The sequence below is a fragment of the Sminthopsis crassicaudata genome, chromosome 1 (genome assembly GCF_048593235.1).
Source record: "Sminthopsis crassicaudata isolate SCR6 chromosome 1, ASM4859323v1, whole genome shotgun sequence".
In the NCBI taxonomy this organism is placed as follows: domain Eukaryota; kingdom Metazoa; phylum Chordata; class Mammalia; order Dasyuromorphia; family Dasyuridae; genus Sminthopsis; species Sminthopsis crassicaudata.
The window spans coordinates 416,540,480-416,566,272 of record NC_133617.1 but is presented as its reverse complement, the minus strand read 5'-3'; the positions used below and the strand labels follow the sequence as shown (position 1 = coordinate 416,566,272).

Below are 25,793 nucleotides of genomic sequence, written 5' to 3'. Positions count from 1 at the left end.
GCAATGTATAAAAAGATAAATAAATGCTAAATAATTTGAGGAAGTGAACAGAAAACATCGTATAGGAGAAAGCACTAGAACTGAGTCCTGTAGGAAATTAAGGATTCTAAGAGATATGGGTGAGATAAGGGTACTCTAAGAAAGGGGAGTAAGTTAGGAAAAGCTACAAAGGCAGGAGGAGATAGAATGCTGAATTCAGAGAACAGGTTGGTCAATCTTACTGGGAAAAAAAGCACATGAAGAGAGTATAATAAGGAAGAGAAAGGTAAACTAGCAACAGATGCCAAAGGGTTTTAAATGCCAAGCTGAGAATTTTATGGTATACTGCATACTAGAGGTAATAATAAGCCATGATAATACTCAGGAAGATTATTTTGGGAAAAGGATAAGTTGGAAAATGGAGGATATATAACCAGAGTGAATAATTATAAAATTGTTGTAGTAATTCAAAGAAGAAATAAGGAGCTATACTATAATGGATAGTCAAAGAGATGAGGAGAGATGCAAGCAATGTTGTGGAGATAGAATCAACAAGACTTGGCAACTGAGCTTCTGTAAGAGATGATAGAAAGGGGTAAATAAAAGATGCCTCTGAGATTGTTAACTCAAATGATATGAAAAAATGATGCCTTCTTCAATAGAAATAGGAAAATTTGGAGAAGGGACAGGTTTGTGGGAAAGAAAATGAGTTCCACTTTGGACGTGTCTTGAATGTGCAAGGATAATTTTTTCAACACTGACCCTTGCAAAACTTTTTGTTCCAATTTTCCTCATTCCCTCCACCCTCTCCCCTAAATGACAAGTAATCTAATATATGTTAAACATAGTACAAATATAGGTAAATCCAATAAAGTAATACATATTTATACAATTATCTTGCTGCACAAGAAAAATCATATCAAAAAGGAAGAAAAGTGAGAAAGAAAATAAAATTCAAGCAAACAACAATAAAAGAAGTGAAAATGTCATGTTGTAATCCATGCTCAGTTCCCACAGTTTTCTCTCTGAGTTTTGATGGCTCTCATCATCACAAGATCATTGGAACTGGCCTGAATCATCTCATTGTTGAGAAGAGCCACGTCCATCAGAATCGATCATTGTATAATCTTGCTGTTGCTGTTTGTACAATGATTTCCTGGTTCTGCTCATTTCCCTTAGCATCAGTTCATGTAAGTCTCTCCAGGCCTCTCTGAAATCATTCTGATGATTGTTTCTTATAGAACAATAATATTCCATAAATTTGTATATCATAACTTATTCAGCCATTCCCCAACTTCTGGACATCCATTCAATTTCCAGTTTCTTGTCCCTACAAAAAGGGCTGCCACAAACATTTTTGCACAAGTGGATCCCTTTCCCTCCTTTAAGATCTCTTTGGAATATAAGCCCAATAGAAATACAACTGGATCAAAGGATATGCACAATTTCATAACCTTTTGAGCATAGTTCAAATTGCTTTCCAGAATGGCTAAATCAATTCACAATTCTAGATTGGATGGATCATTTCACATCTCCACCAGCAATGCATTAGTGTTCCAGTTTTCCCATATCCCCTCTAACATTGTCATTATCTTTCCTTGTCATCTTAGCCAATCTGAGAAATGTGTAGTGATACCGCTAAGTTGACTTAATTTGCATTTCTTGAGCAATAGTGATTTAAAGCACCTTTTCATATGATAAGAAATGGTTTTAATTTCTTCATATGAAAATTGTTTATATCTTTTGACAATTTATCACTTGGAGAATGGCTTGAATTCTTACAAATTTGAGTCCATTTTCTTTATTATTTTAGAAATGAGGCCTTTATCAGAATCCTTGAATATGAAATGTTTTTGTAATTTATTGCTTTTCTTCTAATCTTGTCTGCATTAGTTTTGTTTGTACAAAAATTTTTAAACTTAATATAATTGAAATTATCTATTTTGTGTTCAATAATGAGTTTCACTCAGTTCCTCTTTGTTCACAAATTCTCTGAGAGGTAAACTATCCTATGTTCTTCTAATTTGCTTATAATATTACTCTTCATATCTAAATCATGAATCCATTTCGACCTTATCTAGTTATATAGTATTAGGTGTGAGCAATGCCTAGTTTCTGTCTTACAAATTTCCAATTTTCTCAACAATTTTTGTCAAATAGTGAGTTCTTATCCCAAAAGCTGAGGTCTTTGGGTGTGTCAAACACCTGATTACTATAGTCATTGCCAATTTTTGTCCCATGATCCTAACCTATTCCACTGAATATTTCTTAGCTAGTACCAAATGGTTCTGATGACCTATACTTTATAATATAGTTTAAGGTTTGGCACAGCTAGCCCACCTTCACTGACATTTAATTAATTCCCTTGAAATTCTTGACCTTTTGTTCTTCCAGAAGAACTTTGTTATTATTTTTTCTAGATGTGTGAAATAATTTCTTGGAGCTTTGATTGGTATGGCACTAGATAAGCAGATTAATTTAGGTAGTATTGTCATTTTTATTATATTAGCTTGGCCTTACCCATTAACACTTGGTATTTTTCCAATTGATTAAGTCTGACTTTATTTGTGTGGAAAGTGTTTTGTAGTTGAACACAATTATTTTGTCTTCCTGATTTTGTCTTGATAGATATGATCCCAAAAATTTTATATAATTGATAGTTATTTTAAATGGAATTTCTCTTTGTGTCCCCTTCCGGGGACTTTGTTGGTAATATGTAAAAATGCTGATGATTTATGTGGATTTATTTTGTATCCTGCAACTTTGCTAAGATTGTGAATTGTTTCTAGTAGTTTTCTAGTTGATTTTCTAGAGTTTCTAAATATATCATCATGTCATCTGCAAAGAGTGATAATTTGGTTTCCTCATTACCTACTCTAATTCCTTTACTCTCTTATTCTTCTCTTATTGCCAAAGCTAACATTTCTAATACAATATTAAATAGTAATGGTGATTGTGAGCAACCTTGTTTCACCTCTGATCTTATTGGGAACGGTTCAAGTTTGTCCCCATTACATATGGTGCTTGCTGATGGTTTTAGATAAATACGATTGTTAAGGATTTTTAAAGAAATAACCTGTCTGTGGGAGATAGTCTGATAAAGAAGAAAAAGCACTAGATCTGCAGACAAAGTACCTGGGATGAAACTTTATTTCTACTGATTATTATCTTTATCATTCTGAGGAAGTCACCATATCCGGATCTGAGTTTCCTCGACTATAAAATAGAGTTGGACTTGGTCACCTGTAAGGTGTCTTCCATCTCTAAATCTATGATGCTATGATTTAGCTATCACTTTTGTATTTTGTATGATTCTAGAGTATATTACTCATACCAAAAAGTTTCCCTTGGATTTTTAGGAGAAATTAGAAATAGTAGTTTCATAAAATGTTAGCTCTAATGAAATCTCATCCAATCCATTCATTTTGCAGAAGAGGACAATGAGGGAAATGAAATTAATTGGCCCTAGATCATACAGTTAATTAACAGCAGACATAAAAAGATACAAAGAGATCACAAATTAAAAAGGATTAGTCCAAATTAAAATCTTTTATATTTTCATTCTCTCATCTTCTCAGGCTTTTCAAGGACCTCTAAGACCAATGTAACCCACAAAAAGATTTTGACAGCCCAATTGTGATCTTATTCTTGTTTACTGAGAGAATATTCAAACATTATTCCTTTTCAGAGAGAATATTCAAAGAATGACTAACAAGAGGTTAATTTGTCAAAAACTGTTGACATCCACATGCAAATTCTCCTTGTTCTCCTTTCCTTCAATTCAATTAACTTTACAATTTATAACTAGTACTTAAGAATTTCCACTATTTGAAACCAGATATGCCTCAAAAAAGAATCTGAAAGAATCTTAATCACCATGGAGGTCAAAAGAAATTACTTACAAATAACCTTTCCATTGCCCATGGCCTCCATTTGAACAAAATAATTTCACAGGAGGAAATGTTATTTATGTTCTAATATTTCTGCTTCAGGTCTCAGGATATACAAAAGCACAAAGAAAATGATAAACACTGAATGAGAGAGAGAGAGAGAGAGAGAGAGAGAGAGAGAGAGAGAGAGAGAGAGAAGAAACAAAGAAAGGAAAATAGTAAAAAGGAAATAGAAGAGGTCTTTTATTATTCTGATACCGGTTAGGGATCATTATTTAAAGGTTGCTGGACTCTGAAGAGAAGGAAGTAAAGAATGGGGGGGGACAATCTTTACTCAAACTGATTTGGCCTCCCAAATTAATCTTTATCAAAACTTGCATTCTAGATTAGGGATTAGAGTGACAGTTATCAGGGAGAAGCATAACTATAAGCAAAAGATAGTCACTAAAGAAAAGCAGTTTTGCAGAAAGAGAAAGACAAATTTTAAATTTAAATTTAAAATTATACAAATTCCTTGAAAAATCTTTACTATTAAGGGCTATCTCACCATGTTTAAAAGAAAATACATGCATAAATATACACACATATGTATATGTACATACTTATATGTATATACACATATAATATACACACATATATTTGTGTGTATAAACTCAGGATAAAGTCAAGAAAATGTGTATAATGATGGTGAGAAAAAACTTAATTGTAAGTACCATTTTCACTTCTGTTAAAAGGTTCAACTTTTTGTGAGTGAAAAGATCCATGATATTGCTCTTTACTATCTGAGTCCAAAGAGGGAAGATCAGCAAAGGTTAACTGACTGCAGAAAACAACCAGGTCAGAATTTTAAAAGATGTTAAATTTTTTATAGGAAGTTTTAAAGGTAAAAGAGAAATATGGAGTGCTTCCAAGGTTAAAAGATGGTATTTAGCAACTTCCCGAACTAAGTCTCTCTGGCACATTTACTCTTTTTTTTTTTTTTTTTTTTTTTAATTTTCCCCATCTCTGCTGTGAAAAAAAAAAATACCCAATGTGGCAACAAACACATTGGTTATATGCTATTGGTGTAAACCATGGATTTCTATTACATGGAAAGTCAGTATAAGCCCACTTAACATAATAAGAGGATTCTTGAAGTTCTAATAGTAGCACAGAAAAGGTTATTATAACTTTTTAACTGATGAATTTTTATATTGCATTTCAGGTACTCCCTAGATAGAAGAACTTTTATCGGGCAATGAGCATATCCAGGTTTACAGAGCAGTAAGGTATGTGGTATTCTATCATTATAGGAAAATGCAAGGAATTTCAACCCCTAGAAAACTCACTGAGTTATAGATCAATGTTAATGTTATGTTATCAATCCATATTGCTAGAGGAAGTTTCCAGGATAGAAATGCTTCACACAAATGAATTTCTGGGTTTGAACAAAATATAGATAGATAGATTGATAGGTGAATGGATGGATGTAGATAAATGGATGGATGGATGGATGGATGGATGGATACATACACACACACACATACACACACCACACACACACACACACACACACACACACACATACACATATATATATCAATATGATAGATATATATATATATCAATAAATATATGTCTAGATGGCTAGATAGAGAGACAGATTGATGTGTGTGTAAGTAAAACATTTATTAACTTCTTTACAATAACATGGTCTTATTGTATTAAGTTCCAAATGGAATATTTACTAAATTGATCAATGCTACCTTAATCTTTCACAAAAATACAGAAGTAATGTAAATATGCCTTATTCTCAGCTATTCTTTAAGACAGCTTTTCAAATCTAGCAATTTCAATAAGAAAAGAGAAATAAATTTTTGAAAGTATAAATTTTAACAAAGTGGAGTCAAAATTAGTCCTATGTACAAGTGACCTGAGAGTTTACCTAGAAAATCTCAAAGAATTAGTAAATAAACTGAGACAATTAGTATCTATGGTATCTATGTTGGGATGCAAATTAAATACAAAAAATCATATAACAACACACACCTAAAGGAAATTTTAAAATTCTATTCAGAATAACCATAAAATATATTAATATAATTGATCTTTAAAATGAAACAACAAAAGACTCTTTAAAGAAATAAAGAATGTTTTTAAAATTGTAGGGATATTCATGATCATGATTAGACTGTGCCAATATAACATAAATGGTGTTATTACCTAAGTTGATTTACAGATTTAGTGATTCAATCAAACTGTCAAGGAGGTGTTTTATAGAATAAACAAACTAAAATCAATTTAGAGAAGAAAAAATAAAAGCTCTAAGGGAAATGATGCAAAAATTGGAATGAATGGAAAAGACCACTTTCAAATTTCAAATTATACTATAAACAGCAATAATCACAATTATTTGATGCTGGTTAAAAATAGAAAAGTAGATCAAAGGAACAGATAAGAAATCAGAAATACTTAAACTCAGTAAAACTGTTTATTAAATATTTATAAAAGGTACTTGGGTGAAAAACTATATTTTAAAAGAATTGCTAGGAAAACTGGAAAACAATTTAGCAGAAATTATTTTGGACCTATGATCCATGAACTTGAAAAGAAGACCCATTTTTGGGGGGGAGGGATAACTATATTTCATTATAATTTATTTCCTTGGCAATGTTACGTATTTTTTGCACTTAAAATCATTGTTCTAAGAATGGGTTCAAGTTTCACCAGAATGCCAGAAGGGTACATACACACACACACACACACACACACACACACACACACACACACGTTTAGACCAATATCTTATACAACAAATCACTATCATCTCAAAATGGTTATGCAACCATTAAAAAAAATCACACAACAAAAAAAAAATTAGAAGAGACCAATATCAAGTACATTTTAAAATAATGGCAAGTGAAAGAATTGATCAAAGAATAGAAGTTATCACAAAAGATAAAATAACTTCATTTATATAAAAATAAAAAACTTTTGAATGAACAAAAACAATGTAGTTAGGATAAGAAGGGAAATTGTAAATTTGGGAAAATATCTGTATTAAATATCTCTGAAAAGAGTCTGACTGTCGTGAGAGGGTACTAACACAAAAGTTAAGTGGTTAAAGCATATGAACAAGTGGTTCTCAAAAAAAAATACACATTACTAGCAATCAAAGGAAAGATTACTCCAAATCACAAATAATAAGAGAAATGAAAAATCAAAAGACATCTGAAGTTTTGCTTAACATTGAGAAAATTGACAAAGATAATAAAAATTGGAAATAATCATTAATGGAGGGAGTGCAGGAAAAAAGTCTCACTAATATTTTATGAATAAAGCAGTGTAGTGGTCTAATAATTCAGTGGTCAATAGACATTTGAAATTTTTACTCAAAGAGTGAATAACATGTCCATATACTTTGATCCACTTATTCTATACCTCAAAAGGGTATGAGTATAAAGAACTTAGATATGCCAAGAGCATTATCTGGTGGTAGCAAGGAACTGAGGGTGGGGGGGAAGAAGTAAGACTCAATCAACTGAAGAGTGGTTACACAACATTAATAACAATTACATTAACAAAATGGAATATCACTTTACTATAAGAAATGACAAAATGCTTCAATTCTATGAATTGATACAAAATTATAAAATCAAGTCTCTTGAGACTCCACTATATCCTTCAAATCAACCAGTTTTTACAACCAACTAGCAAATCTCTCTCTAGAGTACACAATAACTACAAAAACATATAGGGAAAGCATAAAGTAAAACTGAATGCTCTTAATGTTAATTACCAAATTTAGATTCAAAGAAGAGCTGAGAAAATGGATCTTTGTCCTTACACTGCAGAAATGGAAGACAGTTATGGAATATGAATAACATATATAACTGAATATAATCAATGTGTTAGTTGGCTTTGATCAACTGATGTCTTATCTCTTTTTTTAAAAAATCTTTGCTATAAGTGATAGCTGTATGAAAAAGGGGAGGGATATATTTGGAAGTTAGTGTAACAATAATAAAAAGAAATCAATTTAAAAATTGTAAACTGAGGCTGTGTGAAATTCAATTTGTCTGCTTGAAAACAAGTAAATTTCAATTTATTCTAAATGTGTGGTCTGGTACAATGGAACTGGAATCACAGAATCTGAGTTCAAATACTGAACTCAGACAAATCATAACCACTTGGATTTTCTCACCTATAAAGTGAAAATGATTTCTGAAATCCTTTCCTGCTATAAGTAATTGCTTTGGTTTACCATAGAATCAAACAAAATAACACTTTCCCAGGCAAATAGTAGTGTGAATTCTTCCCATGGCTTTCATGTGAATTATCACCTAACATTATGTATGATCAAAATAAATGCTCCTGGGATAAGAAGGGAAATGATTAAATAAGAAAAAAAAACTATAATTTTGTGTCAAATTTCTCTAACAGTTTGACATCCAAGATATATAAACAATAAATATATGTAAGTCTAATAATTATTCCCCAATAGATAATTGGTCAAAGGATATGAACAAATAGTTCTCAAAAGAACTGCCAATTATTCACAAACACATAAAATACTCCAAATCATTAGTAAGAGAAATGAAATGCATGGCTGTAATAGAATATTATTACTGTCAGTAGAAAAACTTAGGATTGTTACAAAGTAAAAAGAGTCAGGAAAATAACATATACAGTAATTACAACAATGTAAATGGAAAGAAAGAACAACAATTATAAAATAATCACAACTCAATGTTGCAAATTTATAAAGACCAAACTTGGCTCCAAATAAGAGACAGGAGAAAATGTCTTCTCCCACTCCCTTGCACATGGAGGACCCATGGGTGTAGAACATTGCAGATTTTTTCAATGTGTTGACTGTTTTTTCTCTTCTTTTAAAAAAACTTACATAATAAGGGATAGGTCTTTAATAATTATAAGAAGGGGAGTGGGTAAAGATATAGGAGAAATGTAGGCAATGTAAAAGGAAAGACAACAATGATTTTTTTTCTGATTTAACACTATGTAGCTGTAAAGCTAAAAAGATAAATCATAAGTGAAATTTCACATCGGAATTTAAGTAAGGCAATATACATTCAGTCATAGGGAAAATTGAAATTGATCCAAAGGGACTTACATTATTAGCTGTTGCATGGCACAAAAGACAAAAATCTTACTCATTAAACCTATTTGTTTGCTGAAGATCATGTGTCCCAATAATTTCTATTTCTCTTTGAACTCATCTCTTTCTCAGTTCCTTTTCCCTCTTCAGACTGGCTCTTCTCTTGGTTTTCTGTTCTGACCCTCTTCATTTTCTCAGCTAAGTGCACTCTCTGTTTCATCAGGGTTGGAGCTCTGTCATGTGTAGTGCCTCTTGAGACTCCACTATATCCTCAAATCAACCAGTTTTTACAACCAACTAGCAAATCTCTATCTAGATTTACACTGAGATCTGAATGTCACTGGGAGCTTCAGGGATTACAAAACAGAGGATATTCTATTCAACTCAATAAGCTTTTATTAAGCTCTGATTATGTATATGTAAAAGCACCAACATGGAGTAAAGGACAGAATAGCAGATTTTTAATGTTTTTGTGTGTCATTAACCTCTTAGGCAATTTGGGGAAATCTATGGGCTCTGTCTCAAAATAATATTTACTGCTTATATTCTTTATTAAAGAAATTATCAAATTTCAGTTAATGAAAATCAAGATGTGTATATTTTTATTTCCCCATCCAAGTTCATCGACTCCTTGAAATCTATCCAGATATTCCTTGGGAGTTCATGGGCCTCACATAAAGAATCCCTGGGAAAAAAGATCAGCACTGGAGTTAGAATGAGTTGTATTTAAATTTTGCATTTGACATCTATTGGCTGTGCTATTCTAAGCAAGTTACTTAATCTCTCATTATATATTTACTTTCCCCCACAACTATTTTAAGTCTCTTTAGTTGCACCAGTTACTGATCTTCATTAAAATAGATTACTTACACAGATGAAATCATATTTCCTCAAAAAATAAGTAAGGCATTACAAGACATATGTCCTGCCCTCAGAGAGCTTGCATTCTACTATGGCGAAGACACCTGTTTATAGACAATGAAATGAAATGTAAATACAAATTATTGGAAGAACCAGAGACAGGGAGAGCACCAACAACTAGGAGGATCTAGGAATGGCTTTCCATAAAAAAAGATGTGGCTTTGAGCTGTTTCTTTTTTAAAAAAATTTATTTTTAATTCATGGAATAAAACAAACATTTCGATAACATAGTGTATATATATACACACATATATATGTATATATATACACACATTTAAAAGATGATTGCACATGAAACTGCAAATTATACATATACAATTTGTTATTTCTTTTAAATAGCTTTTAAATAAAGTTATCACATAAATTTCTTTCCCCCCCTTTTTCCCTCCCCTCCCATTATCGAGATGATTGCCATTACACACAAATGTGTATATAGATAAATTCATTTAATGCATATTTCTATTTTTTCAGTTCTCTGAGCAGCATCAATGACAACTAAGGAGGGACAGCCCTCCAAGAATATGGACCATACCAGCAAGGCGATTACAACTTAGTTGAGAAGAGACATTACATCTCAAAGAAGCATTTCTCTTTCTCTCAAAAGATCAATATCCTTGGAGTAGGAAGAGTTCACAAAATATCTGAGAGGAGAATCTGATGCTCTTGCAATTTTTTTTTTTTGTTAAAAGATTTCAGCTATCTTAAATATGTTTTGTTTGCCTTCCAGCTTTTTTGAGAAAACTGTAAGACTGAATTACAGGACTATCTGCAATGGTTTCTTTAAAATGCCCTTCAGCTATCCCCTTAAGATTGGAGTAGGGCACCATCACATTATTTGAAGAATAGCTGATCAAGTAATTTGTCTCAATTATATTTATTATTTTTAGCAACAATTGTAGAACTAGGCAATTCAGTGAATAGAACACAGGAATTGGAATAAAAAAGATGGAAGTTTAAATTGTGACTCAAATCTGAACGAACTGTATGGCCTTCAACAAATCATAGCTTCTCTGTGCCTTAGTTTCCTCATATGTAAAATAAGGATAATAATATGACCTAATCATAAAGATGTAATGAGGATCCAATGAATTAACATATATAAAGCTCTATATACCTTAAATGCTATATAAATAGTGGGTATCAGGCATCATTTATGCCCATGATCTGGAAGAATGTGAGTCTCTAAGAGGCTAAATTGTTCACAATATTCCTTTCTTAAGAAGATGAAGAAATACAAAATATATATTAGAAAGAATCCAAAGAGGAATAAATCCATAAGTTTTTAAAGATAAATCCACAAGTTACATGGCAAACAAGGACAGAATTAATATTCAAACTCAGTTCTCATCAATCCAGAGTTCTTTCTACTATTTAACAACTTTGGAAACCGATCATTTTCCATTCAGCATTTGTTTCTAGTCAAGAAATAATAAAACTTAAAGTAGAAATCTCCTGTCATAATCCTGACAATAACAATAATCCTGACCTAACAATGTGGTTAAAGGGGATGGGAGAAGAAAATACATTCATAAAAAGTCAACTTTGCTTTTCTTTACTTTCCTATCGGGTCCAGAATAAGCCAAAAAATATTTTCCTTTATACTTCATCTCAAAACTAAGAAAGAAAAAATTATTTGTACTTTGCTTCATTAACATCTAACACAAGGTTTCACTCTTCCCAAAAGAAATGTTTAATATGTGAGGACTTTGAAATTGTCTATCAACTGGAAAATAACTTTTGAAAACTGAATACATGAATACAGTAAGACACTACTATTCCATAAGAAGCAATGAAGATTTCAGAAAAAGATGAGAAAATATATAAATTGATGCAGAGTGAATTAAGCAGGACCCAGAAAAACTAGAAAATATTACACACAATGATATATAAAATATATAAATAAAATATAAAATTTTAAAATACCCAAATTTAATGCTATGAAATTATGATGACCAAGTTTGGTCCTATACAAGAGCGAGGAAATACATCTCCCTTGTTTCTTTGGAGAAATGTCAAATACTGCATATGCTAAAAGAGTTGGTTGATAGCCTAATTAACTTGATAGAACTTATTTTTATTTTTTCTTTTTAAAAATATTGGTTAAAAAAAAGATGGCTTACCTAGGAGAAGGGAAGGACATATTTGAAAATAGGGGTGTTGTAAAAACAAAAGATATGAAAATGAAATTTAAAAGGAATAAGACAAAACCTTAAGAGCATAGTGTCTCAAAGAATCTAAAAGTAGAAAATGTATCAGAGAAAAATTAGATAATGTGTCAAATAATGCAAAGCTCAAAAGGATGAGGAAAAGGATAAAAATCAATTGATTTAGTCATAAGAAATTAAAAAAAGAAAGAGATATAACTTTTTTATTTAATATGTTGTGTAAAATACTTGGAACAAGCAATGATTTTGATGTGCTTTTATATGGTTACAGCAATTATCATGTGTGTGGTGTGCTATTTCTGACATTAGGATGACAGAAATCCAATCTTCATCAAGTAAAAGGAGATGGAACTGGTTCCCATAACTTAACTTAGTTCTCTTTCAGATGAACAATTAATTCTGTTCCAGATATATGTGTTGCATTGCTCTCTTTTGTTGTTCAAATTCTTTAGTTTTTAAGAATAAATATTACTCTAAGGAATTATTTTTGAATAACAAAAAAAAAGATCACACTTCAATGACTGTTAGAGATAACATACTTTTTGATGTGCGTAAGGCTTAATGTTTCAAGGGTTCTTCAAGTCAATGAAGAAACAAGATCAGTCATACTGAAGCATAAAGTATGGTTGAAAATAAAAAACACATCATGAATTAACAAATTGGTGCTGTGAAATGGCTAAATTAATTCTCAGAAAACTAGAAAAGTTATTAATGACTCCTCTTCAGTATAATGTAAACATTTTGAAATTAGAATAATGAAAAGACCAATAACAAGAACAACCAACAATCAAAAGAAAAGGAAAAAAAAAACACTTGTCATAATCAAAATAATACAAAAACTAGAGCATTAAAGTTTAGGGAAAGGTATTTTATAATTATGAAATTCATTTTCTCAATCAAGAATCTATCTACCAAAAACTGAAATCAGAAGTTTATCTTAGCCACAAGATCTAATAATCGTTTTCAGGCAGCAAGTGGTGTAATTGATAAGAGTAAGACCCATGTTGAAATCCATCCTCATATACTTATTAACTGTGTGATGTTGAGCAAGTCATTTAACCTCTGGTTTTACCATCTGTAAAATAGGATTATTAATAGCTCCCAGGGTTGTTCAGAAGGTCAAATGACATAATAATTGTAAAGTGCTTAGCACATTGCCTGGCACACAGTAAGAGCTATAAAAATGTTAACTGTTATTAATCCTCCCTTTAGATATTTTAGAGATTTTTTTAACTTTCACTTTTACTTTACTTTTTTAATCAGTGGGAAGAAAAGTTTTTTCTCCAGTGAAACAATGACATGATGAGAAGTAGATTTGTACCAGAATTATAGAAATTCTCAAATGGAGATGGAATAGCACATCAAGACATCACACCAATGTTATAAAAGGTTTAAAAGCTTACCAAGAGATGAAGGTGGCATAGGAACCCACCAGATTTAAAGCCCTGAAAAGTTATGGATTATACCTAAAAGCAAGGCTGTTTATAAAAGGTATGATCAATATCCATTGTTATATATAAAAATGTGCTTTTACAATAAAGAATGAAAGAATATGACAAAATCTTATGAACTTGATGCTAAGTCATGTCAGAGAAGTAATTACCATGAAAGAAGCATATATTTCATATTTAAAGATTTTAAGATATAAAAATGAGTTTTACAGTATGTCAATAAATTCAACCATTTTTCTATGTTCCATTTAATTTGCACATCACTGGATTGCCACCAACTATAGAGAGTAGCTACAGTGTATGAATAACATTTGAGATACCAAAAAGTTCACAAAAGAAAATCTTTAAGAAGTACCAGTATCCCATGGCCTTTTATACCAATACAAAGATGAAAAAATATATAGTTGGCACATAAAGTGAACTAAACAGCCTAACACAATAAGACATATATAATTTCCTAAGTATCTCTGAATCTCAGTTGACTGATACTCCTGATCAGAATATGACTCTAAGAGAGAATGCTTTATTAAAAAAAATAAAATAAAATGGGCAAAAGAAGTGAAGTGAAGTGAAGTGAACATTATATATTATTATATATCAAGAAATTAAATTTATGTGATGAAATCCAAGAACCAGGGAAAAGGGAAGCATGACAGAGAGAATTTGGGTGAAAGTCAATGGGGGTATAATCAGAAATAATAAGTCATTGACAGGTTAGCTAGATAGTACAGTGATAGATGATTGATCTTGGAGTCAGTCATCTAAGTTAATCTTAGTTCACCTCTGGCCAAACTTACTAGCTAATGTGACCTTGGTAAGTCATTTAAATCTCATTGCCTCCAAAAATTAGTATTTTGGCATATATTATTCACTATAAGAATAGAAAGATGAAATAGCAGGGGAATTCGGGAAACATGATACACTTTTTTTCTATCAGAGAAATCTTTTGCAGCCTGATAAAATCTATCAACCCCTTCTCAGAATAATAGTTTTAAATGCATAAAATAGAACACATAGGATTATAAAGAAAATCATTTCACTGAGATAGTTATCAAAATATAATTTAAAATAAGTTCATAAATCCCTACATCAAGAACCTCTATCTTAAGTACTTGAATGGTCCTCACTGAATTAAAACATAATAGAATCACACAGAAATCCATAGCCAGAAGGAACCTCAAAGAGTACCAAAAAAAAAAGTTAACATGCTTCAGAAGTTCAGTATCTTTCATAAATTGAGAAATGATAAATTTCTATACTACAAATACAGACCTCAAAATATCCTTTAAAAATCATTTTCATGAAAAAAATTGTTGCCTGTGATCACTGGATATCATTTATTAATAAAAGATTAAACAATATTTTTATAGATTTCATTTCAGCAGGTATGCATAATCTCCAAATTACAAAGAATGAAAAACTTTCAAAACATAGAGATCTAGAAGAAATCAAAATTATATAGGAAAATCATGAAGTACAATTAATCCCTATCATCCTATATGTAATTGGTGTGGTTCCAAGGATGCTTTCAGTGAGCCTACAAAAGATATGCTTACTTCCTATTATTGGTAATTATTTGGTAATAATTCAATTACCTTTTTAAAAAATGGCCTTTTTAAAGCTATTTATACAAGTTCACTAACCAAACAAAAGAGCAATAGTAATATAAAAATTTATCCCAAGACTATTCTTATATCTTATATCTATATATCTTATATACATTATCAAATGTAAAATAAGAATGATGGTAATTATGATAACTGGGCACATATATAGTGTTTTAAGGTTTGCAAAGCATTTGACAAATACAATCTCATTGGATCTGCTCAGCAGCCCTGTGAATTAACTTATGCAAGTATCACTGTTCCAATTCCTTATTCCAAAATGAAGAAGCAGGAACCCAAAGAAATGAAGAGGCAATGGAAAAAAGTTCTGGATTTGGAAATCAAGGGACCTCAGAAACCACACCTTTATCTTTCTTGTGACTTTGATCTTAATCTCTCAGGACCTCAAGTGTCCTTATCTGTAAAATTGAGATGGATTAGATGACAGGTAAATACACAATGCCTGGACCACAGTAGGTACTTAATAAATGCTTGTTGATTTGCTGACTGAAAGGTTGCTTCCCATTACAAACTGATAAATCTATGATTCTGTGAACTAACCTGAGGGCAAATAGCTTAGTAAATATCAGAAATCAATTCAAGTCTTCAGACTTCAAGTTCAGAATTCAACCCTTTTCATTCTTTGCCTCAATAAAAATCAACTCTATATCCCTAGTTTCTACTTGAAAATCTCAAATGGCAAAAAATGTGTAACTTCCCAAGCAATCTATTCAATTTTTGGTAGCTCTATTTATTGAAAATTTTCTTTACATGTACCCTAATTTGTTTATTTGAACCTACCACTCAGATTCAGACCAGTTCTAATATCTTGTGATGAAAAGAGCCATGTGCACCCAAAGAGAGGACTGTGGGGACTGAGTGTGGATCACAACATAGAAATTTTCACTTTTTTGTTGTAGTTTTGCTTATATTCTGTTTTCTTTCTCATTTTTCCCTTTTTTGATCTTTTTCTTGTGCAGCATAATTGTGGAAATATGTATTGAAGAATTGCACATGATTAACATATATTGGATTCCTTGCCTTCTAGGGGAGGTGGAGGGAAAAGGAAGATGGAAAAAAATTGGAACACAAGGTTTTGCAAGGGTGAATATTGAAAATTATCTATGCATATGTTTTGAAAATAAAAAGCTTTAATTTAAAAAAAAAGAAACTACCATCAACTGCAACTAGCTCTGAACCCTAAAGTCAAGCAAAATAATACCAGTATTCTCATCTCTAAGTTAAATTTTCCTAATCACTTTCTTCGGTCAGTTTTCATATGGCCTCAAAGATCTTTTCCATCTTAGTCATCTCATCACCTTCTTTCCTAAAATGTGGTAATCAGAAGTAAACACTATATTCCAAAAAATAGTCTGATCAAGGCAGAGAACAATGGAACTACCACCTCTCTTATTTTAGACAAAATACCTTTGTACCCCACTGCTACAAATCACCATAACTCATAAATTTTAAGTACTTAAATGAATTTTGGTTTATGCTAAATAATTATTTGTAACATTTTAAGATTTCCCCAACTTTTCATTTTCCTTCCTAAGCTGACATATACTTCTTAACTAATTTTTTGGAGGTGGAGTAACTAAAACAGATCTGAACTTACTGTGCTATGTACTATCACCTAGTCCATGTTTCTCCATCTTATCCATAAGGATAGTATGAAAAACTTTATCAAGTGCTTGATTGAAATCTGGGTATGCTAAACCTATAGTGTTATTTGAATTTTCCTAACTATTTAACCTGGGGAGGAAAAAATTAGCCTGGCATGATCTTTTGGCATACAATAAATTATTTTATAAGGATGACTAAATCATTCAGAAGAGAATAAATGGTATTTATTTTAAAATACAGAAAAATATACAATGCATTTTATGGAGATTATCACTAAAAGTGCTTTAAAAAGAGGGCAAAATGTCACAACCCTGGAATATCCATAGTGAAGCAATGAAATAATAGGCCTTAAAGTATTAGGTAACCATTAGGTATTAACATTATTGATGTACATTGCCTGAGATTTTACTTTACCTAAGGAAGCAGGACCAGTTGGGAAAAGACCAGTCTAACTAACTTGTAAAGTTCACCATTAAATAGTTATATTGGACAGCTAGGTGGTGTCATAGTGCATAAATTTATGGGACTGAAGTTAGGAGACTCATCAGGAAAACTTAAGTTCACATCTAGCCTCAGACATCTACAACCTGTGTGACCCTAGGCAAGTCTCAGTCTATCTCAGTTTTCTCATCTGAACTGGAGAAACAAATGGCAAACCACTCCAGTATCTTTTCCAAGAAAACCCATATGGGGTCACATAGAGTTGGACATTGCTGAACATCACCATGAAATAGCTACTTAGTGCTTGAAACTCTCTTAATGACTTTTCTAGGACAAGTGTTTCCAATTTGATAAATACTGTTCTACTGGAGAGAACATTGGGTTGGAAATAGGGTTTAGAGAGTATTCTTAGTTAAATCTTGAAATTCCTCATGACTCTGGGCAACTTTAACCTCCTATTTCTCCACTAGTAAATTAAAGATTATCTATCATTTTATTTTATTATATCAATTATTTTATTCCATTTATCTATATTCCCTAACTATTAAAAAGTTCTTTATTAAGTATAAATTAGAAGATGTTTGTAAAACACATGAAGCTATCTAACAGAGAAGTTGGGTATGAATAGAAGTGCTAACATCATTATACTATTACTTAGTCCTAGGGGCAAGTCATAGGAACCATGTAAATCATAATTCTTGATTTAAAAAAATTAATTCTCAAGTTGTTCTCTTGAGTTCAAGGCTGAACTAAGTTAACAACCTTAGTTGAATAACTGGAAAGTTCAGAAACAAGAAGTGATTTTAGTTAGATAGCTAATAGATATAAAAACACACCCACACCCACACCCAAGTGTATGAATACCCATACACCTCTGTGTGTGTGTGTGTGTGTGTGTGTGTGTGTGTGTGTGTGTGTGTACTAACCAGAAAATTAATGTCAAGTGCTTTGAGTTCCTCCATCAAATAGCAGAAAGGCATGATTACATAATCACTACTGACTATGGCAGTGTCTATCTCATAGGAAAACCAAAAATATTAACATTATTCTTCTCAAATTTATCTCAGTCCATAAGTAGAAATTGGAGTTCATTTCCATTTTTCCTGAAAGTTTCCTGATGTACCTCTGATCTCTCAAACAGTTCAAGGTTACCATGGGAATGACTGAATGAAAGAAACCGTTCTGTATAATTTATCCAATGAGAGCTCAGACTTATCAGTCCTTACTATTATCATATTATTTAAACTTTTCCTTTGTCCTATTCCATTTTTCCTTTTTATTTAAATTGACTTGCCAAAAGAATTATCATTTATTTTATGTAACAATAGTAATGTTCACAAAACAGGGCCTGTTTCAGAAGAAACATAGTACTACCAATGGCTTACTTGTTAAGATTTGCAAAGCATTTTACAAATGTCTTATTTGTTCCTCAGAATAACTCCTTAAGGAAGATGCTATTTCTTACCTCATTTCCAGGTGAGGAAAATAATAAAAGATAAACTGACTTGCCTAGGGTCCCCTAATTAGGTACTGTATGAGGTGAGATTTGATTCAAGATCTCCTCGAATCCAAGTCTTATAGGCACATGTCTTATCAATAATTTATATTTGCATGGTAATTCACAATTTATAAAATACATTCACATATATTAATCAATTGAATGCTCTACTGCCCCATAATATATGTGGGATAAATATTATCTCTACTTTAAAGATGAGTGAACTGAGGTTCAGGGAGGTTGATGACCAGATTGAAGTCACAGATATCCTGAAAGCAGATCTATCACTTTCCATTATAGTTTACTATTTCCCAGTAGAATATACTTTTTTGAATCATTTTGTTTTTAACATTATTGAGATTGAACAAGACTATTTAGATTCTCTTACTTTTAATCTGTAATACTTTCATGTTGCACTTTCCAAATGGTATGGAAGCGAGCAATGGTAACCAATAATATTGGATTCATTATTACAGGGCCAAGCCACCTTAGGTAAAATATTAGCAGAATACAAGTTTGCATGACCTCTATTAAAAGGAACCAATAAAATAGTAGGAATCACATTTAGGATTCCTAAAATATTTAAATTCAAAGAACTATAAAATGATAAAACTGTGAGGAACCTTAAGAGATTCAATAGTTTCTATAATCAGCACCACAAACTCAAGAGGGCAGGGAGGTCTGAAATACATACCCTAATCCCCTCCCTCCAAAAATAAACCCTCTTAAGTTTTTAACACTCCTTTAACTTAAATGCAGTCAGAATCTACAGAAGGTTCTAAGGGAGAAAGGGATTACAGCTGAAAGGCTGACCATACATTTTTATAACTGGATATTGAAAGAGCTGAAAACAGTTACAAACCTTGAACTCTGGTAATTCTAGGGAGTTGTACCTTACTTTGTCTCAACATTCCATTACTTGCTTGTAACAATATATAATGCAGGGCCTTCTATTACTCTATAGCTCCAACTCCCACAAGGAAGTATCACTTTCAGAAGAGACTCAAACATTTTCCTGTGTAGCCAATGATGGAGATTTGGAAGAGTGTGGGGAAAAGAAAAGGGTCATGGGGTCTTTTCAACTCTTTCACAAAAAGTAATAAAGTCTCCATATTGCCAAGATCAGCCATATGCCACAACAACAAGAATAACACATGCAAAAACTGTGATATATTCTGCTTAATACTGTCAATATTTTTACTGATGAAACAAGATGTTTTTCAACAGGCTTATAAGTCATCTTAAATCAGTTATGACGGAAATTAGACTTGCCTTATTTATTAACAAGTCTAGAGCAGTTTATGCGACTACCCTAGAAATTCACTTTGAGGTTTTGAAATGTATGTCATACACAATCCAGCACTCTAGGCTCTTCAGTAGATCTGAAAAGCATTATTGAGCAGTAAAATCTAATTGCAGATTATTTTTTACATTTCTAAAAACAATTTGTTGCACTTGCCATTCTATTAAGAGATACAACTTTAAAACTTCTAAACTAGGCCAAGAATAAACTACAGTTAAGAAGTTTGAAAGCAGAGACCATGAACTTTTTGTCTCAAGACAAATTTTTAGACCAATCCAGTATGATAAAGGGAAGTTGATTTGGTGGAAAGAGTTAAACTTGGAGCCAAGAAAAACTAGCTTTGAATTATGCTTCCAACACAAACTGAATATGGACAAATTACAACTTTTCTGATCTCAATTTATTCATCTACAAAATGGTAATAATAATATCTATACCACCTCGAGATAATTTTCTGAGGTAAAAGAGATAAGATACATAAATGACATTGTAAATCTTAAGCTGCAATAAAATGTCTGCTATTACTAGCCAACAAAGTTTAGCAAAGAAGGAGTTTTTTCAAAAGAAATCTTGGAATTGAACATCAGTACTTTTGTAATTTTTTGAACCACTTTGTCTATGTCTTTAAAGCTTTGGTCAGATAGTACTTGTCTCTTTCAAAGAACTTAGGCTTTTAAATAGTCTTAAGTAGCTGATTCAAGGGTTAAAACAAAAGTTTTTACTTTATTTCTACATGTTACAATGATATTCTAAAATTAAACTTTGCACTGGTATAATAAAATTATCTAAGGCAGATTTAGATATCTAGGTATACTTTTTTTGGTACAGCATGGTATGTTCCTGTGAATCATAACATTTTATTTAAAATATCAAAAGTCAGACTGAGATTGAAATTTTTGAACAAATTGGCTAAGAGAGTTTTATTTTCTTTTGTGTATATTAAATTTTCATATGTTGGGATTTCTTAAATTGAGGTTTAGTTTTTGTTCATATTTGGTTTATTAAAAAAAGAAAAGAAAACCTATTTAAATTGTAATCATTCTCAAAAAAAAACCAATTTAATTCTCTAAAGTGTTATAAGTTATTTACATAGTGTTAATGGAAAATAGTATGAAAGTTGACATGGTAATAGGAAAGATGTTTGCATAAAAGGTCCATAAACATAGTCATTGAATGGAAAAGGAATAACTGATTACAAAGTGTACATCAGAATCAAAGTAAAATCCTATGTCCTATGTGTAGGTGTATAAGTATATGCTATTCATTTTCTTCTATTAAACAACTCTGGGGCATTAGGGTGTATGTTGTGCCTGCATAATACTTGGTCTCTTATTTTTCATATGTAAGTGCTAAAATAGTTACAATCTTAAAGCAATGTTATTGTTTATGCTTTTGAAGGTCTTATTCACATTCTGTTGGCTGATATTTCTGCCATAAAGAACAAAAGCCAAATGTGAGACTTTATAACAGTGCTTTAAAAAGAAGAGACTTTTTTTTTTTCAAAATGATATTGAGTATGCTACAGTGACTCAATAACATGCCAAAGAAATGTTACTCACTTCACAATGAAATCTGGTATCCACTGAGGGATAAAAAAATATTTAAATGCCCAATAAAGAGCCCAACAGTGAAAAGAAAAATCAAGTAACATGGTATAAGTTTTGAAGGTCGGACAAACTCCTTCAGTCCTATTTTTTTTTAACTTTCAAAGAGTAGCAAATTTCAAATGATTCTACATTTCACTTTACAAAGAAGCATTATTAACTGTTATTCAGATGAAGAAACTAAGGCAGCAAGAGGTTAACTGATTGAGGCAAGGTCATACAAAATCAGGAAGCAGATCAAAGAATGTAACTCTCAATTTCCAAAACTTCCAGGCCTCAGACCTGACCAATAGAACCAAAAGAATTCCTTTCCTATGTCTTTATCCCTATGCTGTCCTTACTATCTTACCCGGACTTCCCTGCATTTCAAAGGCTTTTACAAATCCAAAGGGAAATAAATCATAAAAAGCAATCAGCAATATGTCTACGTGGAGTGGATAACAGTGATAATAGCTTTGTTTAAAAGAAAGAGCCTTTAAAATAAAATAATAAAAAGCTACTATTGTAGATAAAAAAATAGGATGTTTTAAATATGAACTTGTTTCAGAAGCTCCTATGCCAATAAAAACCAAGCAGATAGAATTTTGGTCAGTTCTGAATACTATAGGCTAAAATTTCTTTTAATTATTAGTTTTCTTGCTTTTTATTTTCAATTAAGAGCTGAAAAAAATCAACTAAAGGTCAAGATCCTTCAAGACACTTTTTTTCACTCTTGCTTACATATGTATTCCCCAATATGAGAGAAAAGATGTTTCTATGAACTTTATAACGATAGTTCAGAATCAAGAAAAGTATTATATGTTCAAATAGTATATACTTTTCCTCCTCTTCCTGAGGAAGAAATAATCAAATTTTAACTCGGTTTTGGTAAGAACACATTTACATTGAATGTCATACTAACACCAAGAAACTCCACTGCATCAGCAATAGGATAAAATAGCTCAACCCCGTATCCTTCTTTTCTAGCTATGTTTTGGTCCACTATACCTGTCAAAGAGATGGAGATCTTAAAGTATTAAGTAACCTTTCCCATTTGGCCTTCATTAATGAACAAGTCAGCTAAATTAGGCCTGAAAATTCCCCTTCTTTCTGATGGGGTCTTTTGAATAAGGGTGCCACAGAATAAATGAAGTAACCAGCAGCCAAGCTAAAAAAAATAAAATTTAGAGAACTCTTTCAAAGATGACTACCCCCACCACAAGAAATATTCATGTATACTACTAGCTAGAAGGCCTCTGCTCAAACCTTACTTACAATTGATCCTATTTTTTTGTCTAAAAATCAAGAGATGGGGTAAAGATCCTACTACAGATTCCAAAAGAAAATCGTGAAACCTTGAATTTATTCATCTACCAGAGGTGATCAAGGACTTGATAGTTGAAGACATTGATCAGTAACAGCCTAGCAGTGACTTCTGACAGGACAACATGGAAGGGGATATGGGAATGAATGATCTGGCTTCTTAACAGAATCTGAAAAACTAGAAAATTCCTAGTGTCAGTGTTCTTATACCAACACTCATCTTAGCACTAACATAGTTTTATCTTCCAACTTATTCCCAGGAAATTGTTCAATGGGCAATTAAGATTTATAATCTAAATGGTCTCAAAATTATATCTCTGGGAAGTCAAGTCTAAATTAAATCAGACCAGGCTTTTAGGCTTCCAACTATCACATTTTCCCTTTTGAGCAAGTGCATTTCAATACATAGAACTTCTCCTCTTACATATCATTTTCAAAATTGTCCCTAGACACAATCTCCCAGGCAAAATTTGATCTATGGAAATGAAATATGAAAACTGGTTAACTCCAAAACTCGAAAAAGGGATACTAACCTCTTTTAACAGATTTCAGATAGTTAATTCTTTTTTTTTCAGGGGTCTCCTCTTCTATAGAGAATTGTTTTAACTTCGTTTTGCACAACACAATGCTATCTTATAAAGACAACCTCCAAAAGTAATTCAAATTCAAGTCACACATAGGCACATATTGTATATGAAATGAACAAACAAGTCCTTGAAATAGAAAATATATATTACATGGTATAGAGATGTAAATGGAAAAAAAAAAAAACCCAAACATAACCTCCTTTTAAAAACAAACTCTTGCTTTCCTGTTATGTCCCTGATTAAAGAAATGGACAGGTTTTCCATAGGCAAATCTAATAATCAGCTGCTTCAGATGCAGATTTGGGATGGTTTAATAGAGGGTTACCTGCCAGACCGTGTGTTTTGGGAGGTGATGATGGATAATGCAGAGAAGATGTATTTTGGCTAAGGAAGGAATAGTAACAGATACTTACATTTCTGTGATATTCTCTGGGTCGGGACTGTTTGGTTCCAGTCTTGGAAAGGCCATGATACCCGGAGAAGGATTGCTGCACCATATCCGAGTAGTAGTGCATGTGCAGGACGTGGGGCAAGCCTGGGAGCCCCTCCAGAAAACCAGAACCAACAAGCAGAAACCCAAGAGCCGCGCCATGCCCAGTCCATGACACTTCTTCCAGGACAACATCCCTAGCCACAGAAGCCAGCCAAAGCTCAAATGTTTTCTAGCCCCCCAAACACACCCCCCACCCCGCCCCCCGCCCCCCTCTCCAAGCGCCTCCTGCTGCCCCCAACCGGCCTGTTCCCACGGGGTCGTTCTTAATTCTGCTCCCGGCACTCTGTGCGTGTGTCGGGTCCCGGTGTGCACTGCTCAAAGCGGCGGGAGCAGCTGGGGCATCTTGAGCCTCTTCACAGGGGGCACTACTGGAGATGCTGCCGCTGTTGCATATCCACGCGCCTTCTGTGGGTGGGGACTCGCTTGCCCTCCTGGGGGCTCACTCCTGTGCCAAATCCGGGATAAAGCCAGCCGGGCTGAGTCTTGAGCAGAAGCAAGATGTGAGGTGGAAGATATGGCCGCAGCACCTTGAGGCTGTGAGGCAAACAGATAACACGGATGAGAGGGAGAAGGGGACCAACGCTGCTTGTGACGGACACGCTCCCTCCCACAACTCCATCCAACCCTTAGTGTCACCCCTGGGGGTGGGTCGTGGCCCCGACCCTGGGGAAAGGAGACCCGATGCTACTCGCAGGAGGGATGTTCCTGCACCGCCACCCCCTCCCTGCGGCGGGCCATGGGGAGGCGTTGGATCCCCGGGAGCCCTCAGAAGCAGGTACATTAAAGAACACGGGACACCCCTCAGCGACTTCATGCCGGGGGGAGAGAACGCGATTCTGGGGCAGAGCTGAGCTCGGGAGGCGGCTTCGCAACAAATCTTCCCCAGATGATGCTGCAAAATCCGCAGCGGCCGCAGTGCCAGAGCTGGGAGCCGGGGCAGCGGCGAACCCCACGCAGAGCAGCCCCGGCGCCCCGGCAGGTGGCTGCGCCCTGCACTCCTACCTGGGGAAGCCTCGGGGCTGCTCCCACCTCCCGGCCCCTTCTGTGTCACCCTTCGGGCAAGCAAGGAGCCGAGTTGCGGGCAGCGGCCCCACGAGCGCCAGCTAGCTCCTCACCCAGACAGACGGAGTCCGGCGGCAGCGGCGGCGGCGCCTCTCGCCTGGCTCAGTGCTCCCGGCGGGAGGCTCTGTCCTCCTCCTCGCACAGCCGAGGATGAAGCAGCCCCAGCTCCCGCTCCAGCCCAATTCCAGGAGCCCCCGCCGCTGCCGCCACTGCTACTGCTGGCAAAGTGACGTGGGGGCTGACGCAGAGCAGGGGCAGAAACTCCAGAAAATTAGTCTGAAATTTAAAAAAAAAAAAAAAAAAAATCCACCAAAAAAAAAAAAAAAAAAAAAAACACCCAACCACACAAACCCACAACACCCTCAAGACAAAAGCAACAGAGAGGGGGGGAGGAGAAGAGGGGGGGCGGGAAGAGTAGGGGAGGTACTGCTGCTACTGCCCAGATCCAGATAGCGCTAAGCGTGTGGGAGTCCACACACATACGCACGCACACATAAGAGCGGCCGCGTACACACACACACACACACACACACACACACACACACACACACACACACACACCCCACTCGTCCAGTATAGACGTATGTCGCTGTATATAATTATATAGAAACGGACAGAATGATGGACTACACATTGGAGCTGTATCTCTTCCCCAATCCCTCGTTCACCCTGCCTTTCTCTCAGTAGCATCTATTTCTTTTTCTTCATGTGTGAAATCCGCCCTTTGCCCCTCAATGTCCTTCCTTTCCCAATTCCACCTAAGACACTG

The 25,793-nt window shown here is 33.7% G+C and overlaps 1 protein-coding gene across 4 annotated transcripts in view; it reads right to left on the bottom strand.

Moving 5' to 3' along the window:
- The window catches only part of NTRK2 (neurotrophic receptor tyrosine kinase 2), a 400,497-nt gene extending 375,199 nt beyond the window's left edge, over positions 1-25,298 (bottom strand). Inside the window, exons 1-2 of one of the 4 annotated variants that reach the window (XM_074280190.1) lie at positions 25,078-25,298; positions 23,883-24,496 (exon numbers count right to left, since the gene is read on the bottom strand). In XM_074280190.1, the coding sequence (XP_074136291.1) occupies positions 23,883-24,094 (212 nt within the window). In that variant the 5' untranslated portion in view covers positions 24,095-24,496; positions 25,078-25,298. The remainder of the gene's footprint in view (positions 1-23,882; positions 24,497-25,077) is intronic. The other 3 variants (XM_074280189.1, XM_074280191.1, XM_074280192.1) reach the window with 3 other exon arrangements.
- Positions 25,299-25,793: the final 495 nt, after the last annotated feature.